This window comes from Varanus komodoensis, unplaced genomic scaffold (genome assembly GCF_004798865.1).
Source record: "Varanus komodoensis strain SLA01 unplaced genomic scaffold, ASM479886v1 scaffold1, whole genome shotgun sequence".
In the NCBI taxonomy this organism is placed as follows: Eukaryota; Metazoa; Chordata; class Lepidosauria; order Squamata; family Varanidae; genus Varanus; species Varanus komodoensis.
Window position 1 is genome coordinate 51,581,814 of NW_025335268.1, and position 19,907 is coordinate 51,601,720.

The following is a 19,907-nucleotide window of genomic DNA, read 5'->3' on the forward strand; positions in this document are numbered from 1 at the left end:
TGGGTCTACTCTAGTATGGATGCAACCCATTATTCTTGATGCAAGAACTTACATAACTGGGTCATGGAATCATCATACAAATAATATATATAGTTTATTTTAAATAATACAGTTTGTATTATAAAACATGAATCAATCCTTTGGTACTGGCAAAATATATAGGGAAAATGCTTTAACAATCATGATTTTATCAGATTCAGTTATGAGCTGATAAACTTAAACCCACCTCAAATGAAAAACTTGTTTCCTGTATTTGTTAAAAATTGGTGAAAGACACAATAGCCAGCTGATTCCAACCTGTTCAGGTATGTTGAGGGTACAGCTACTACAACCCCCATATTCCTAGACAGTATGCCAGTTGAGAATTATGGGATTTGTAATCCAATGTATCTGGAGGGTACCTGGTTGCAAAAAGCTACTATAAGACCAAAAAATGATAGCCAATTCAATTTTTCATGCTGAACTTAAAATTTTAAATCAGTTACAAATACCACAAGTTTACCTCCAAAAGTTAAGAACGCATGAAAATGTTGAGACCACGGAAGGCAGATTTAAGAAAGTGGGGACACACAATGCACTCAAAGGGATTTTAAAGTCTTAGGTGATCTCAGCGCATCTTGACATTTTGAAGGCGTGAGGAAATAACATTTTTCATTTTTTCTCTGTACTTTCCAACTTCAAAAGGGCCTCATGAGGTTATAGACAGATGACCTTCCATTCCATTTGCTTTCAAGATCAAACACTGTGCTGTGTTAGAAATATATTGGGTCTTATATAGCCATGAACAAAAAAAATGTTATTCTCAAATCCAAAAAGTAGGGCTGTTGCAATAACACAATGCATGTGAAGCTGTCATGGGGGATCTAGGGGATCTTTTCTCCATTTCAAGGAGGGCCACATACCCAGAATTCAGCCTTCACTACTTCCTTGATGTAAAAGTGTGCATCTGCCATTTTGCTTTTTCTGTGGCATGTGACTGTATGGGAATCATTCATGCCTACCACATTGTGCCAGTGATGTCCTTGTTGTACCTCCATGCCTGAAACATTTTGTGAAGATGCGGTAGGATATATACATTGAGGATCTGTGCCCAAGGCCTTGGGGAGCTTCTAGAAGTCAGATACATTTTTAGAATTGAGGGTTCCTGCTGGTGTGGGGGGTTATCATGAACCTCTTAACCAAGGCCTGTCCAAGACACTTTGCTACCTGAGAAGCTGACAGGACTAGCCAGTCAATCTAACTGCCACAAAGGTGATGGGAACAGCATCCTCCACCTCACCTGAGAGAAGCAAGCTAGTTCAGCCGCTGCAGATAGGCTGTGGGGAACATGCAGCTCCTGTCCTCCAAAAGAAGGGAACAGCTGCAGGGGTCTGTTGATCACTTCACAGATGTCATCTGCCAGAGCAACAACTTTTACTCTGCTTAATGGTAGGCCAGGCCAAGCTCTCAACACAAAGAATGTGTTGTGGTGAGAGGCTATCTCCAACTCCATCAGTGCTCTACCATTGTGCAACTTTTGTCCTTTTAGACACACCCATTCTTTCAGGGCACCTCTCACCAAGCTGCTATGCCCCAAGAAAAAACCTATGCACATTTTGCTGCTATAGTGTATGTCCACCTCAGGATCAGAGGATTTATATTTATTATCTGTGAAGCCTCAAGCGATTAATTAAACTGCAGTGCATTTGTTGCACTGGATTATTTATGTTATCCAAATGGACACGGTCGAGCTAATTTTGTTACAAGGCTGAAAACAAGTCTGCAGCTTTACATGCATTCTGTAGCTATGGTCTGAGGTTGATATAAAACTTATTATCTGACTGATTAGGTAATACCACTGAAAACATTCAATAGCCCCTTATTCATGTCACCCAGCTAAAAGCATTGAATAAGTCAGAGTCCTGTACACACAGGGAATCATATCTATTCGTCATCACCAAAAAGTAAACATTTCATTAACATTAGGAATCTACACCCTTTCCTTCTGTTCCTTGATTTCCCATTGTGGTGTCAGATGATGGTGTTCCTCCACCTTCAGCTCCTTCATCTAAAGAAATGTGTACATAAGAAACAACGTATTAGATTTATGCTGAATAGTTAATCAAAATACTACATTCTGTATCTTCTGATTGCCACCTCTAAGGGAGGCCTCGAAGGTGGCAACAAGGAGGGGGGCTTCTCAGTTGTGGCCCCCGAATTATGAAATTATTTCCTCACTGAGGCCTGCTTGGTTTCAGTATTGTCTCCTTTTAGGCATCAGGTTAAAAACACCCTCTACTCATAGGCATTTAATGGCATGTGATGTGTCATATCAGCTGTTTTAACAGATCTAGTTTTTATTGAAATGATTTTGTTTCATGTTTTGTTAACTGTCCAGAGAGCCTTGGCTATTGGGTGGTATAAAAATGAAAATAAACTGTTTTATATTAGAATGTATATGTTATTTGTTTTTGAATTTTTATCATTGTAGATATGCTGATCAATTGCTGTAAACTGCCCAGAGAACTTTGGTTATTGGATGATACAGAAATAAAATTATCGCCTGAGCTTATTATTTTCAGAATTTTGAGTTTACATATCTTGCACTGCTCAGAATTCCAACAATTTGTGAAGTTCTATAATAAGCTTTGGATAATAGTATCACTTCCATTATCCAATGTACACTACAGAACCACTCAGGAGAACAACGAACAAACAGTGATTATATCATGTGATCCATCAAAGGTAATATGTTCTTTTTTACTGCTGTCACAAAGATACAAATTAAACAAATGTTGAGTGTTGGCTTCAAATACAATTTTAAGAGTCACTAGGAATTTTTTTATATATCGCTCTTCAAATACAATTTCTCAAAGTGGCTAAATGATAAAGCCCTTAGTTATCAAGGATGCACAATGCCTCATTCTCAAATATTTGCAAGTCATCACCTTTTGACACAGAAAGCTCTGCTAATTTGTGTGGCAGGTCCGATGTTCCAGCCCCAGCAGAAGAACCCAGAATATCCGGTAAGGCATTTCGGCGGCCTGCCCTTCCTGATGCTGCAAAATCCGTGACCACGGGCTCCACCTCAGTCATCTCTGGCTTCTTTCTTCATAGCAACATCTACTGAAAACCACAGAATACAAGGAAGATTCTCAGCTTCTGAAGTCTGGTGTCAGAACACAAAGCAAACCTGCTTTTCAACAGAGCAAGGCAGTTGGTCTTTTAAAAGCCAAAATGTCAATCGGCTGAAGGAAGCACCGAACCAGTCGTTTCTTGGTAAATGTCAGAGGTTTCAATGAACCACTGCTGAAACTTTATCCCAAGAATCTATTCACTGTACATTTTTTATTTTGTGCTTTAGTTTCTGTTGGTATTGCAACCACCAAGATTAAGTAGGCATAATATATGATTTTCTGCATGAATGAATAATAGAAAGAGACGCACCCAGAGACTTCCTGAGAATTGACATTTTTGTGTGAACAGCTTCTTTCTGTGCATTTTGTGGGATTTTTACACAAATCAGTAGGAAGAATGCTGACAATCTGAGTGTATCTCAGAGGAATATTTCATGTATTATTTTCATACGGAAACAAAACCTTTCCACAATTTGAAAGAGATGCAAAAAGGATGCTTTGTTTCAAATGTATGTCACTGAGATCAAGTAGCTTGCCAGCTGCGGGCACTTGACATACCGGAATTGGCACAACAGGTTTTATGTTCCTTAGCTGCATTCTCAAGATTAACAGATTTACTGTGATACAAATAGTGTGGACTAGATCCTATTCTGATGGAAGTGTGAAGGTAAAGTATTATGTGCTTTATGTATACGCACACAGGCATACACACAAAGGCAAAAAATGATCTAAATGGCTAAACAGGTGATGAAACACTTGAGCTACTATTTGAGATGGCCATGAAAAGCAGGAAGGCCAGACAGCTGCCATTCCATGATTGTCTGACCACAAAGAACCATCCTCATTGTTTAATTGACATAAATGAGGGACCCGTTCATTATGTGCTGATCAGTAATGAATGTTTTCTTTTGGATTTAAAACTAGAGGCATTCCCTTGATGAGAATGTTCAGTCCTGAATGGTGTTCTAATAAGGAGCCATGTCTAGCACCATCAATAAAATACTGCAGCAATCCCACCTCCTAAAAGGGTTAACTTTGCACCAGGTTCCAGCCAGCCATTGTCTCCAAGGAGAGAATTACAATAGCCCCATCACTGTCTCTGGCCCTGTTTTCATATCCTGTGGCTACTGATTGTGTGTAATCTTCACTGGTTTGGTGTTTGCTTTTTGTATTCCTTGGTGTAATGATTTAAAGTGCTATTCAACTGTCTTCCTTTAAATGTTTGTAAGATTCAGAGACCAGGTGTGGGGTAAGAGGGGGATGCATGAGTGAGATGATTAGTTGGTGACTGAGTGTATGTGAGCAGAGCCTGGAAGTGTGCAAAGAGCGGTTTGTCAGGGTTGTGGTCAGAGAGAGTTACAAGAGAGTTGTGGTCTGTCAAGCAGTTATAGTCAAGTGTGATCTGTCAGCAGTTGTGGGTTGTCAGCAGAGGCAGCCTTCTCATTAGGATCCAATGTAGTGCTGTGAAAAGCATTTAAGAGTCAAAAGGAAAGGAAGGAAGTAGAATACTTAGAACACTTATTAGTGACTAGGGAGCATCCAAACCTAATATTGTCAAGGGTGGGAGAGAAAAGCTGACAGAGACCTGAGTGCAGAAGGGAAAGGAGGATCTCTGTGTGAGGAGTGTTTATGAAGACAAAGAATGAAATATCTCAGTCAGACATTATTACTATACATTGTTTTATTTACCAAAAAAGAAGTTATTGAACATCTTGAAACCATTGTTTATTGTACAGATAAATTTTATTTTGATTAGTGTTAAATTCAGCATCATAGGCTGTTGGGTATACTAGAGTCTCATCCTCATGACCACACAGTTCAATGAAGGAGCCTTACAGCTGTGGCATAATACTCTGGAAGGTTAATTAATAGGATTGGAATTGAATTCCTGGTGGCAGCAGTAGATATCAGAGCTGAAGGCAGACCACATCCATACAAGGAAAGGAGTATAATTTGGGTTTTCATTTAAAAATATTTTTTGTTCCCCCAAGGATACGACTAGTTTCCTCTTGTTTCTCCATGGCCCCAGGACAGACTTGAAGGCTTTTTGCTCACAGGAGTTCACTATTAGAAGAAATAAAAGATTTCCTCAACCATGTATTGGTCTGGCTCTTAGGTTGCTTGTGCCTCACAAAAATCAGGGGACAAATTTGCCAACTCTCTGCTCTCTTTCAACACAAGCACACACACACCATGTCCCATCCTAATCCCAAGAGTCCTCCAACCCCCAGGAGTGGATTCATTCCTGGTTAGGCATGTGGTGGGAAAGTCCTTGAGCCATTCACATCAGGAAAGTTGGGATCCAAGCCATTATTGCATGCACTATTCTGGTATACAATATCCTATCTTAATTAAATATCACTTGGATAAAGAAACCACACTGATTGATTTGTAGGTCACTCTAGCTGGGCTTCAACATCTTCAGTGATGAAATGGGAGTGGGTGTGAGGTAGAAAGGAGTCCTGAATTCGATTCACCCCCTCCCAAGAGGGGACCGGTACAGAGCTGACAGCTTTGACAACCAACCTAATCCAGCAAGCAGTCAGTCAGCACCTGAAACCTATTTCCGGAAAAGGCAATCAAGATGTGGATTATGATTACTGTTGATTTCAACTGGTCTAATCAATCACTATGTTAAAAGTAAGATTACTAAGTAATGGGAAAAAACTTGAGTCAATAGCCCTGTGGAACAGTGGCACTTTAGCAGTTGAAAATAAAGGCAAAATAAAGATAGAAATGGTAAATATTGCATCACTATTCTAAGCACTCTACATTCTCATGGGAGAAAGGAGCTGATGGGCAGTAAATAGGAACAGGAACTAGCATAACTCCATTCAGGATCTTTCTTTGCTATAAAGTTATTAATATTTGTAAGCTGGTGTCATAGTAACATATTTTTCTTCTATTTTCCCATTTTTTAAAAAATGGGGATTGCAATAAATCAAAGCAAATTAAAAACATAAACTAAACTAAATGTGTTACAATTTTCTGACATAAGATTTGACTTAACTACTACAGCATGCAATTATGAATATAACATATAATTTTATTTATATATTACACATGTAATTTGTATATAATATTTTCTTGATTCTGTTAGCTTGTGGTTATGGTCTGCTTGCAGTGAAGGAGTTCTTGTTTCATTCCTGTACCTTTTATCAGGAAAATCAGTTTTATTTGGCTCACACAATTTTCACTGCCATTTTAAAAGGTGGTAATAATTTCACACAATCATAGTACTGATGAACTTGGGCACAACTGGACAATCTTTAATAGCTTGTCAATTAAAGCATTAATAAATCCTCAAAATAATATATTGGTTAAGTTGTCATCAATATAAATGCATGCTTTTTATTTGTCTTTGGAATTTTAACATGTTGGCACATACAGACACCACTGCAAGGATTTTCAGAACAGGATCATTAAAAAGGGGGATTTTCTGTCAAGCTGTGAGTCATAAAGATAAATGCTTAAGAATTCACTGTCAGCTGTTTGAGTTCTCAAACTTTCCAGGAGCTAAAATATGTATTTTCCAAGTGCAGAGTAGCAAGGCCAGCATTTCCAGTAAACTGTCCACATCCACATTTGGGTTACCATTTCTTTTTGATCCCACAGTGGCTCAAAACACAGGTTGAATTATGGCACGGATATAATAAGGAGGACTGGATTGCTGTTTCTTTTCCAGAATTTTTGGCACTATCTGAGCAGTGTGCAATCATGACCCAGTGTGAGCAGCAGCACTGCACTGATGAAAACCAATGCATGCACCATGTGACTACTGCAACAGGGGAAAAACCCAGTAATTCACCACTGAGCTTTGCAAATCAACTTTGCAGTTATGTTACTGGTTTAACTAGTGCAATGTCATTAGCACTGGGGCAAGGATACTACGTATTTCCTCAGCTGAATAAAAGTATCAGGCACTGACTGGGTTCAGGCAATAAGCAAAACAAGCAATGTCTGAGAGGCCTGAGAGTGTGGATTGCTGTTGAACCAAGGGCTGTTGTTGACCCATAGGCTATTGTGCTGCGGTAAAGAGACATGCCCTGTTACTCACAAGCAACCCATAGAGGACACATGCCTTTTGTTTGGTTGTGAACTGTGGGTGATTCACCATGGATTATCTGGGTTCAGACAACACAGTAACTCATACTTCAACAGCAACCCAATTCCTCAGTGAGCACTTGAGTGTGGGTTATGTTGTCTGAACTGCAACAGCAAGCAAATTCATTTCCAGCTTACTGAAATTTTCAGCTTACAAGGTGTTTGGGCTGAGGTTGTTCTTGTGCAGTCATCCTGCCTCATTTACTAACTTGCCCCGGAAGCCCAGTCAACACTGGATAGCCCTTGTAACTATGCCACATTTTCCCACTCCCTCTTCTGTCTTTTTTCTTACCACCGGACATCTAACAGAACCTTTTCATTGGTAAAACAAGAATTCATCTGTCTGGAAGCACTCGAAATCTCAGGACCCAAAATTGTTCATAGAGGGCTGGGCTGGAGAGTTCTTCGCTAAAGGTTTTAATCTCAGGGCACCCCCCTCTCTTCCCCTGCTTGGAGAAGTTTGACATACATTGTCAACCCCACCCTCTCCTTCTGTCTCACAAACACTGCTGGTGGGAACGGACTGATAAAAATGCAACTGGGAAAGGAAACAACTCCTTGGGAAATGTCATACAGCTCAAATGCTTCCATTTTACAGAGGAAGCTTGAAAGGAAACACATCATGACTTGTTCTTTTTTTATTGCTCCGGTCCTTATTGAAATCCTTCTCTGCACTAAGGATGATGCACTCTTCTTGACCCCTTAAAGAGAAGTCAATATTTACATATGGGAAAGGCAGGATTTGCGTAATATGTTAGAACAAACATTTCATATTTCATTGGAGTGAAATTATTGGATTAATTTAAAGTCTTCCATATATTCAAAAGGAGTCTGAAGTGTATTTTAAGGATATACTTTATGATTAAAATACAGCAATGTAATTAGCACGGGTAAAATAGTCACCTCCCTATTTTTTTTCTTTAAACCAAGGGATTTGTACCTTCTGACATGCATACCTGTTACTAATGGACTATCTTACCCTGAACTGTAGGCTTTATATATGATCCAAGTTGCTTGCAATGTCACCAGATTGGTGGCTGTTCTATTCAGCTGCTGTAATATTGGGGAAAACTCTTTCCTGTGCGATGGCATGCAGCAGCTGCATGCATATGGGTTGGCCAACACAGGGTAAAACCTCTTCCACATTACAGCAGTTTCATAGAGTTCCACCATGGACTTTTGGGTGGCACTGAACAGCAACAAGGGTCTCATCAACACTTAAATTAGCTCCAAGAGATAAAGTGATGACAAAGCTGTTCTGGGTTTGCACAACACAAGCCATGGTGGGGTGCCATTGACTGTCAGTGGCTCTCAAGGATTTCAGGCTGGAGTCTGTTCTACCCCATCTGAGTATAAAACCTTCTGCAGGCAAAGTGCAGGTCCTACCACTGAACTACAAGACTCAGCTACAGCAAGATGCCCTGAGGCGGTGTTACAATCGCAACACCCGGTTCACTTGCCCTGTCCCTCTGGAACCCAACCTATACAACAACTGCCCCAGGAGAAAGCACAAGTCAAGGGCGGATGCTGTTCTTTCTCCTTACACTTGCCACTGTCTGCAGCTGACAGCAACTGGGCAACCAGAGGCAACAGGGAGGCACAGCAGCAGGGACAAGATATTTGGAGACTGACAGTGGCCCCCATGCAAAACTGCAAACCTCTAGAAGTAACATTCAACAGCTGCCCTCATGGCAGCTCTGAACAAGACCCAGATAGAGCTTCCTGGACAAGAAGCCTGTCCAGTTGAGGGGTTATTCTACCTTGGTGATATAGATAGTCCAGTAAAAGAAAGATCAGAATCCTTTGTGATTCTATTCAGAAACAAATGCCAACACATTTCAACTTTTTAATGCCATTCATCCATTGGTTCATTATTTCTTATTAATGATACTTGACTCATGTCTGAACCATCACACTCCTAAAGTGACTATCAAAGAAGGCATATCAAAGGCATAAAGGCCATCACCAAAACTTCACCTTCCAGCAGAACTGAACTGCTCTCTACTGAACCTGATTATCAGATCTTCTCATGTCAAGCTGACTTGGTTGCCCTTTTAAAGATATTTTTGATAAAGATACTTTTTTTGGTCACCGTAATATTTTCTAGGCTTGCACAAAGCATTCTTGTTGAAGTTATCTAGAAGATTTCACTTAATTGTTCCTTTATAAAAAGATTGTAAGAGTTGACTAAGATAAAATGGCAGAAAATATCACATTGCACATCTAATAAGGATATTCACTCAAATGTATGAGCAGGCACTACCTTGGCACCTGGAGGGATCTGAGTAAACAAGATAATATTTTTAACAGATGAATATTAACATTTTAATTGTTATAAGATGTTGTCCAATCTGTTATTTATAAGATGTTGTCCAACATGGTTGCTGCTCCTGCTGCTGGAATTGAAGTTTTTATTTGCACTGATGTTTTATTCCTGATCTGTTGTTGTTTATGTTTTGTTGATAGTTTCAGTTGTGTTAACCATCCAGAGAGCCATGTGGCTATTGTGCTGGTCTATTAAAAAAAAGATAATTTAAGAGGTTCTGTATTTTGGTAAGGAATGTACATTTGTAGGTGTGCAACAAAACTCCTTGGAGACAAAAAGAAAAAACCCAAGTGCCAGTTAATTTCTAGGAAATTTCACATATTACCTGGATGGTTGCTATGGAGTGATGCTAAACAAGGAGTTACAGCCAATCAGCTCCCAGAGAAATGCATTTCTGTTAAACACATGAGCACATGTTTGTCGCATTCACACTTCAGATGTTTCAGGGTTTAGCTGAAGTGCTTTAAGTGTACATTTAGAAGCAGAGAACATTAAATTATCTCATAAATAGATTTTTTTTCAACTCTACAATTTGTACTCTGTAAAGCACTTCACAAAACCATAATGTGGCCCAGAGTTTGTGCACTACTGAGGCAAAGAAATGAAAAATGAATCATATCTTGGTGACAGTTGCATTATGATTTTGAGCATGTTTATTTAGAAATAAATGCCGAAGGACTGATTGCAAGTAAGTGTAGCATACACACATACCCACGATGTCCTTGAGTTGCATTACCACATGAAAAAAATTAGTGTGAAGAGACTCCTTAAAATGACAACTAAATCCATTTCTGTAGTTGCAATGAATTGAAAGAGGCCAGCTTCTGCCAAGGAAAAGTGGGCCTCTGTGTCTTGGTCTACATTCCTGGAATCAACACGTTCAGGCTTCACTGTATTTAAAAGTGAGTTTTTTTCCTTGTACATACCAAATAGTTGTGTGGAGAAAATAAGCATTGCTAGATTTCTGAAATCTTAACATTTGCTAACATTTATGCCACTGAGTTAAGAAAATGTAATGCTGGTTGTCCCCATCTCATGGAAATTGCTGAAATAACCTGAATACATTTTTATTTAGCATGAAATCATAACATATAGATGCATTTTATGTCAACATGGCATTTGCTGGATTTTTCCACACATGGCATAGGTGCTCATCACATATAATCTCATCTCTCTTTTGTATTGTAATAATACACGACCTCAGCTTCATCTCCATAATGCTGACTTGCTTTGATCATTAAAATGAAATTCTAAACAGGAAAATTTGTCTCCTGCCCAAATGGATCAAACTTTAACTCTAATTCAAAGTAAGTTTATTATTAATTCAGTCTGCACAGGGTCTGGTAAATGAAGTCACATATATCCAGATAGCTTTTAGCTCCCAATATATGAATTTAAAAGTTTTGCATCTGGAGAGTTTACGGCAGGGGTCCTCAAACTTTTTAAACAGGGGGCCAGTTCACTGTCCCTCAGACTGTTGGGGGGCCAGACTATAGTTTGAAAAAAATATGAACAAATTCCTATGTACACTGCACATTAAAATTAATTAAAATTAAAATACATTTAAAAAAGTAATTAAAATTAAAATAAATTACAAATTAATTACAAATTTAAAAAATAATTAAAAAATGTTTGCTCCACTTGCTTGGGCTGCAGCAGAAGCCCAAGATGAGGTGAGGAAGAGCATGTCAATATTCAAGGGACGTAGCTACAATGTCCATGAGCCTGCTGGTGGGGAGGGAAGAGATGGGCGCGATCGTGCTCATGCAGGGAAGGCGTGCGCAATTGCAGCCATCTCCCGCCCCGAGCACGACCGCGATTGCACCCATCTTCTCTGCACGAGCATGACCCCAACTGCGGCTATCGCCCTACGCCCCTCCCCTGCATGATCATGCAGGGAAGGTGGGCACGATCATGGGTGCGCTCGTGCAAGGAATGAGGGCGCGATCGCGGCCATCTCACCCCCCCCATGCACGACCGCAATCATGCCCATCTTCCCTGCAGGAGCATGATCGTGATCTCTACCATCTTCCCACTGAGTACGCCTGCGCCAGCTCAGAGCTTTTGGACTTGCTCAGAGATCATTTTCTCTGAGTGAGTCCAAAACCTCTTAGGTGGGCTGGATAAGTGGGCATGGTGGGCTGTATCCAGCCTATGGGCCATAGTTTGAGGACCCATGGTTTAGGGTTACCTGCTAAACATCCTGCAGTCCATTGTGCAAGAAATACAGAGCAAATCTGGATAACTCAGCTCAGTCTACCTCTGCAAGCAATGGAATGTCTGTCTAACAGCTGATGTGATGTTTGTGTATTGCAATAATAATAGGCTGCAGCAGAGACATGATCCTGTGTGGACAGTTTGCAGATTTGCCCTGTGTTCATTTAGTAATTCTGCTATACGACAAAGACTCTATTCACCTCCGTAAAGATGCATGGGCCTATTTCAAATGGAATCCACTTTTCCAGGGGTGGTGGCAGCTGTCTTGGAGGGGACTTCCAGATCAGGCTTTTATCACAACTAAAAAGGACTTGCCTCACAGGAGCTAAACTACATTGTTGCCATGGGGATGCAAGGGGAAAAGGCCCTGTTCAGTCAGTCCTCCCCAACTAGCCCACTTAGGCATAAGTGCAACAGACACACACACACAGAGAGAGAGAGAGACAGACAGAGAGAGAGAGAGACAGAGAGAGAGAGAGAGAGATGGTTGCCATCTCTCTGTCAGTCTCCTCACCTCTGCTAGCAGTCCTCAGAAGCATTGAATGAGATGAGGCGCCAGTGTGCTGCTCCTGATCCTACAAACCACAGCTGGGTGGAACTGAGTTGCTATTTCAGAAGGGTTTTGCTCCCTCCAGTCATTCCATATGCAAACCATTAGCAAGGATGGAGGTTTCTTTCTCAGTGCAAACAGCAACTTCAGGATAAAATTTTCATCAGTACCACTGAAAAGGGAAAAGTTTTAATTTTCCCTCCAGCTGGTGTATTCCTAATGCTACTCAAGATGACTGCCTAAAATTTTAAGAAATGTGTGTGAGTTAAGTGCATTCATACAATAAATGTCATCTCTAGTCTATACTTGCTGCTGCTGCAGCATTTGTGCAAGGAATCCAAGTGGCTTACAAGGTTTGCCTACTCTGACATGCTCATGGGCATTTCTGAAAGTATAACTTGGGTTTTGGACTGAGCACTAAATTGTCAAAAAGGGTTGAGAAGGTTGGCTGCTGCCATCATAATGACCCTTCACTCCACATTGAAATAGCCTTTGCCTTCTCACTGTCCCAGGAACATGATGCACTCAACAGTGGTAGTGGGTTTTTCTGTTTTCCTTTCCATGTTTTGCAGCTTTCTGACCGTACATTTCCTGCCTGTGCTTGCCAAACAACTGAGGAAGAGAAAGTGAGCACAGAGGGACATGTGCTTAGATATTTGGGACAATTAATATACTCTTGGCATTACCTGAATTTGTATCAGCTGCATTCTAAAGATCCACAGCTGCATTCACTGAGCATCAGTGCCCTTTCCTCTGCATAGTAGATTGAACTTGCCTAGCTCTCTTTTGTGCTGAGCATCACAAATATGCTAGTTTGTTATTTCTGCCCTCACGCTGCTTTTGGTAAGTAGTTACAGTGGGTCACTGTATCATAAAAACCTGGACTGCATCACACAATGCTGGGTACTTCGTGGAGCAACAAGCCACCCTCAAACTCCATGGCTTATTGTACAGGTTGCTGGAGCCACAAAGGGTCATGTGTCATCTGAACCCAGCATACTAATCCTACCATGGATTCAGCAGCAAATTGACTCAGGCTGCCTCTGGTGACAGCTGCTCCATCAAGGGCCCAAGCAGCACTTTGGAACATCAGCAGTTCACTTTCCTTGTTGTGACTGCAACCCCATTTGTGGTAGCTGCAGCTTCCCCATTCTCCCCCCACCTTTTTTTTTTTGAGGGGGAGATAACATTTTGTGATCTCTGAAGTTCATGCATTGGAGGGACCATTGCAATTCTGGTTCACCATCTATACTTTTTTAGTTATACCAGAAGTATGCACAAATATTTGGTTTTTTTTAAAGGGTGGTTGGTAGTTCAGAGCTGTGGAAGTCTTGACAGCTGTCAAATGCAAGTGCTCCGACTCATGTGCAGGATTCTCCCTCCCTCTTTTTCACTCCAGCAGGCTCAGATAAGTTTTAATAAAAGGACAGTGCTTCTAAAGTTTTAACAGTAACAAAATATTATAAATCAATTTGGAGTTCCCTTTGAGATGCCTATGTAAAGAATTGAAACTTCCCCTCCTCCCCTCCTTTTCCAAAAAGCTTTTGGCTGCACTGTCAGTGTGGCTTCTGCTGCTTCGGAACTAGACAGCAGGAATGCTGGGCACTTCTTAATTAGTCTTCTCATTTCACATGCATTTCCCAATGAGGTCAAGGAACACCCTCCAAATCTGCCCCCCCCCACACCCCAATTCTGAAACATCTCCCTTCTTTTCCGATGCAGGCTGGTTCTCATGCTCTGTCTGAGAATGTTCACTAGGTAACCTTGAAACTGCAAGGATACCTCTACTTTGCTGTGAATTGCCCTAATTCTGTCCATCTGCTACCTCCTCAGAACTGGACAAACCTGTCTGAACAGTCTGTAACATACTAGAGCTGAGCCCCCTTTGTACACTCTTATACATGGGACAAGCTGCACTCTTCTACCTTCCTGAACATCCAGAGTCATGGGAAAGTGGAAAAGAAGGAGTATGTGGACAACTCTCAGGTCCACACTTAAAACCTGGAGAGGGTCCCACTACGATCCCATCCATTCATAATCTCCCTCTGCAATTGAAGTTCTTACAACTTTGCTTTCTTTCACTTGTCATCTGCACACCTATCTGCTGCCATAATAGTAACAGTAGGTGGTAAACCACTGAAGGCTGCTCCAGTGTTCTACTTGGGCACTTTGGAGGGGCTGTCATTGGCTTTCCAATCTGGAGATCACAACAGGGGAAGGAGACAAGGTGGGGACCACCACAGGTCTCTGGGATATCTATGAGAGGCAGGAGAAGGACTGGGGACGACCCTTGGTGGGCCTGATCATCTCTTTGGCACACCATGGGTTGTTTTACAAACAACCCATGCTGCCTATCAAGGTGGGTTGTTATGCAAACTTACCCATTTCCTGCCTCCTCCTATCCAAGCAAATTAGGCAAGGCAAACATCTAGTTTTCCGTTCTTTATCACCCAGACAAATCCAAAACTCTCTCCCTTGTTTCTTTCCTTAAAAGGCCAATTTCATATTTACTTTATCAGGAGCTTGCTGAACTGTTTATTACAGTCATTTGGCATGTGGTAGTATACTCAGTTATTTCAATTATCACGTCTTTCTTCTCTTCCTGTCATTACAGTAATTTCACCTTCCAATTTTGTCTATTAGTTTTCTTTTGATTTTGTAATTATGGTTCTCCTCTTCCCTCCATCTAAATTTATTGTTCTGTTTCTTCTACATTCATTTTTATGGTTTATGTCAGTCTTGGGTCCCCTTCAGACCAGATCCTCTACTTTGCTGCAAATTGCACTTCTGGTACTGTGTCTATATTTTTTCCAAATAAACTGGTCAACACTGTTTGCCTTTCCCTATAACTTCATTTTCTATAATGCATATACGTATTCTCTTAATTATCCTTAGAGGTCTCTTTGCCATCTTATATGTATCTTTCTTCCGGAATAGTCCTGCTATGCAGCTTACTAATGGAATAATAAAGCATCTATATTTTAAAAGCCTGGAATCTATGCATATTTAAGGATGGAAGATGGGGAAAATAAGTGACACCAACATCTGAGATGCATCTTTAATGGCATTAACTGTCCTCTCCATGACCCCCCTCCAACTGTTTAGTCAAATTTGTACATCAGGTATTGAGAGAGAGAGAGAGAGAGAGAGAGAGAGAGAGAGAGAGAGAGAGAGATCTTGAACTAGAATTCATCTAGCATAACCATAGAAACATAGAAACAGAGCGAGTCAGAAGGGATCTCCCGTGCCATCTAGTCTGACCCCCGGCTCCAGCCAGCTCCATTCACGACATGCCCACCATGTGCACGTCCAGCCTATCCTTGAAAACCCTCTCCGATGGGGCCTCAACCACCTCCAGCGGAAGCCCATTCCACACCCTCGGGGTCCTGACTGTCAGGAAGTGCTTCCTGGCATCTAAATGGAACCTTGGTTCCCTGGGCTTTGCTTCGTTGGAGCACGTCCTGCCTTCCTCTGCAGGGGAGAACAGGTCCCTACTCATCTCCGTGTGACATCCCCTCACATACCTGTATGTCACCAACATATCCCCTCTGAGTCTCCTTCTCCAGGCTGAAGAGACCCAGTTCCCTCAGTCTCGCCTCATACCCCATCCCCTGCAAACCAGCCACCAACAAGTGCTGAGAAAAGATTCAGTGATGACAACTGTTTATAAAAGAATGCAAGTAACATAACCTGCACAGAATCAACAGGATATGAAAGTATTGATTTAGGATAAACAACTATTGTAGTGACTTTAGATCAGGGGTCCTCAAACTTTTTCAACAGGGGGCCAGTTGAAAGGTGCCGGCGATGGGCGCGGGCTGCCAAGGCGTTGCGGGTGGGGGAGGGCACAGGCTGGGGCAGGTGGCATGAGCACGGTGGGACAAGGGCGGGCACGCGCAGGGATCATTTTCTCCAAGCAAGTCCAAAACGATCTCCACAGGAGCAAGCCGCTGCCTCGCCGCACGCATGTGCGCGGCAAGTCCAAAACATCTATGGAAGATAAATGAGCGTGGCAGGCTGGATCCGGCTCGCAGGCCGTCGTTTGCGGGCCCATGCTTTAGATCATTTCTTTTTTTCTTTGTAAGGGCAAATAGGTAGTATCTAAGGCAGGGATAGACAACATTCAGATATCTTGGACTTTGGCTCCTTGAAGGCACTGCCAGTATGAACAGTGGACAGGAATTACAGAAGCTGAGGCCCACAATATCTAAAAAGCTCCCTAGGCTGCTGCTGTTTATTATTATTTTCATTCTGATACTGCCCCACAGCCAAAGCTCTCTGGACAGCTTACAAAATCCATAAAACAGGCAATATAATAAAATATATAAAATCAGGAAAACATTACAAAGCTTGAAACATTAAAAGTTTAAAATAGCTAAAAGGGCTATCTTAACCTGGTGCCAAAAAGATGACAAATTTGTCACCAGTCGGGCCACAGAGGGGAGGCTTTCATAAGTGAGGGGCCACTACCAAGAAAGCCCTTTTTGCCACCCTCCACATTTCCCTTGGAGTTGGCAATTGGAGGAAGGCCCCAGAGTTTGAGCATAGCATCTGAATAGTCCATGGCTGGGAGGAGGAATCTGGCAGGTATCACAGTCCTAAGCCAGGTAAGGCTTTTCAGGTTAAAACCAGCACCTTGTTTTGGCCTGGAAGCATACAAGCAGCCAGTGCAAGCAGACCAGAACTGGTCTTATGTGTTCAGACCTGTGCGTCTCAGTTATTAATCTGGCTGCCATGTTCTGCACCAGCTACAGCTTCTGAACCAGCTTCAAGGGCAACCCCACAGAGAGTGCATTGCAGTAATCTAGTTTAGAGATTACCAGTGTATAGATTACTAAAGTTAGGCTATAGCTGTCCAGAGAGGGAGGTAGCTGGACCACCAGCCAAAGCTGGTAGAAAGCACTCTGAGCCACTGAGGCCACCTGGGCCTCAAGTGACAAAGATGAATCAAGCAGTACCCCCCAAGCTATGAACCTGTTCCTTCAGGGGAAGTGCAACCCCATCTAGAACAGGTTGAGCACCCTCCATCCGGTCACAAGTACCAGCCACCAACAGCATCTCAGTCTTGTCTGGATTGAGTTTCAGCTTGTTAGCCCTCGTCTAGTCCATTGTCACAGCCAGGCACCTGTTTACTACATCCACAGCCTCACCTGATGACAATGAAAAAGAGAGGTACAGCTGTGTGTCATCAGTATACTGATGACAATACACTCCAAAACTCCAGATGACCCACTCCGCAGCTCCAATTAGATGTTAAACAACATGGGGGTCAGAACAGACCCCTGGAGAATTCCTTGCTGGAGAATCCATGGGGCTGACTATCTTTTGGAGACAGTCCTCCAAATAAGACTGGAACCACCACAGTGAGTGCCCCTCACTTCCAACTCAGTCACCCCAGAAGGATACCATGGTTGAGGGTATCAAAAGCTGATGAGAGGTCCAGGAGGGTGTAAGAAAATACAGGGCTGTATTCCCCCTGTCTCAGTCCCAGCATAGATGATCTTTCAAGATGACCAAGTCTGCTTCTGTGCCACAACCAGGCCTGAACCTGACTGAAATAGATCCAGATAATCAGTCTCAACCAAGATTGGCCCGAAGTTAATTGGCTTACTACTGGGGAGCAGGCATGTAGCATCACTGACTCAGTACTGCTTCAGGGGACAAACCTACAGCTTCTGGACATTATCTGGGAAGTCACTGGACTATTTGGAGACTCAGCTCTGATGTCCTGAGACCTTGGACCTTGAACTCCAAAAGCTGAGCCTTGGCCCTGCCTCACTCATAGGTGGCAAAGAAAACACTGTGCCGACTGCCTCTCTGAGTGAAGGTGTGCTGGGGCTGATGGCTTCTGCCAATTCCTCTTGACACCCTAGCCTCCCGTTCTCCCACTTGCCTCCCTAGCAATTGATCTGGATGTCCGAACATGACTCTCAAGATACAATAGATGGTGCAAATGTCGAAGTGGTGGTGTTTGCTATTGGGCCATACTCCGTGCACTGGATTCATGTAAGCCCCTGAATTAGGAGACTTAAGCGTCTATTAAGTGAAGGGCACTGGATTGCACCCTGAATCATCAACGCTGTTAGGAATAAATGGAAGTCACAGAGAGCTGTGCGAGTACCCTGGGCTAACAGAAAGACAAACAAGTGGGTCCTACCTCAAAGCAAGCTAGAACTTTCCGCAGAAGCAAACTTGACAAAACTGAGGCTGTCATACCTTGGGCACATCATGAGAAGGCAAAACTCCTTGGAGAAGAGCACCATGCTAGGGACAGTTCAAGGTAGAAGAAGGAAAGGAAGGCCAAATATGAGATGAACTGGCCTCATAAAGGAAGCCACAACCTTGAATTTACAAGGGTTGAGCAGGGGTGTCATGGATGGGCATTTTGGAGTGTTTTCATTTCCAGGGTCACTGTTATGGCACATAACACCAACACAACAGATTATCCTGCTGCCCAAAATAGCTGGCTTCAGTTCCAAGGGTAAAATTAAGCATGTGAGTGTGTGCGTGTTATGTGTGTGGAAGGGCACTGAGGACGGTACAAAAAAATTAATAACACTTGAAATAACAGAGCTTTAAGCTGGTATTATATACATTTTCTTCTACATTGCCCCCTTTGAGGCCTCTAGCCTTGTTACTTAATGTTATCTATCTACTTTAGCTAGCAAGATAGATACCCTCGTTTCACAGTATCACATATTTTGATATAATTGCTCTTATCTGCAAGGGGAAACGCTCAGGGTGTTCTAGTTCTTTTACAAAATGAGGCACACAGCACTTACTAAGGAATAAACGACTACAAAAATCAGAATTGCTTTTGTCTTTCAAGCACTGATTTTCTTCACTATTCCTAGTTGCTATGGTATGAGAAATGTGAAGTACCTGCTCTCTGTAGAAGAAAGAAAACAATTTAAAGGAAGAATAAATGGCATTTATGTTGCCATTGGCTAGAGGATTAAATACTTTATGATTCAGCCTGTGGTCACCCCAGTTGAAGGACTTGTAAGAGTTGCTTGGAAACTGCCAGATGGCTGCAATGCTTGCTCTAGGTCAGGGGTTCTCAACCTTTCTATTTTGCTCATGGCCTCCTTCTGAGCCTCCTTTACCTCTGTGACTCTCCTCATAGTCACTGCTAGCTAGAAAAAGACACTTTACCATCTAGTTGCCAGGTTTTTCCACCTCAAAGCATTTACAACATTATGGGTGGTTTCTAATGAATATAAATTTTCATTTATTACATACCACTTTTTTCATTAAGTTGTAATGTAATGTAGTTGTATTGTAAACTTCAGTAATTTTCAATATTTATGCTGTTGAAATTAGCAGAGAGAATGCAAAGTGAAGATTATGACAAAATGATCACACACCTGCAGTTAAGCTTGGGTAGCCCCGCTGGAAACTTATTGTGGCCCCTTAGAAATATGACACGACCCCTGGGGATCCTATGGCCCCACATTGAGAACATTCATTTCAGCTGGAAAAATACCTCCTATGAACCAGTCCTACTCAGATCTCTAGCACCCACTGGAGCTGGTGCCATCTGTAAATTTCTTTGAAGGTTCCTCAGTGCCCCTGTTTTAATGCACCTTTCTAA

General features: G+C 42.0%; 1 protein-coding gene across 2 annotated transcripts in view; it reads right to left on the reverse strand.

Moving 5' to 3' along the window:
* Positions 1 to 77: 77 nt before the first annotated feature.
* The window catches only part of PKIB (cAMP-dependent protein kinase inhibitor beta), a 63,252-nt gene continuing 43,422 nt past the window's right edge, over positions 78 to 19,907 (reverse strand). The window contains exons 2-3 of one of the 2 annotated variants that reach the window (XM_044425527.1): positions 2,928 to 3,102; positions 78 to 2,047 (exon numbers count right to left, since the gene is read on the reverse strand). In XM_044425527.1, the coding sequence (XP_044281462.1) occupies positions 1,962 to 2,047; positions 2,928 to 3,075 (234 nt within the window). In that variant the 5' untranslated portion in view covers positions 3,076 to 3,102 and the 3' untranslated portion in view covers positions 78 to 1,961. Of the gene's footprint in view, positions 2,048 to 2,927; positions 3,106 to 19,907 lie in introns of both variants that reach the window. The other variant, XM_044425535.1, reaches the window with a different exon arrangement.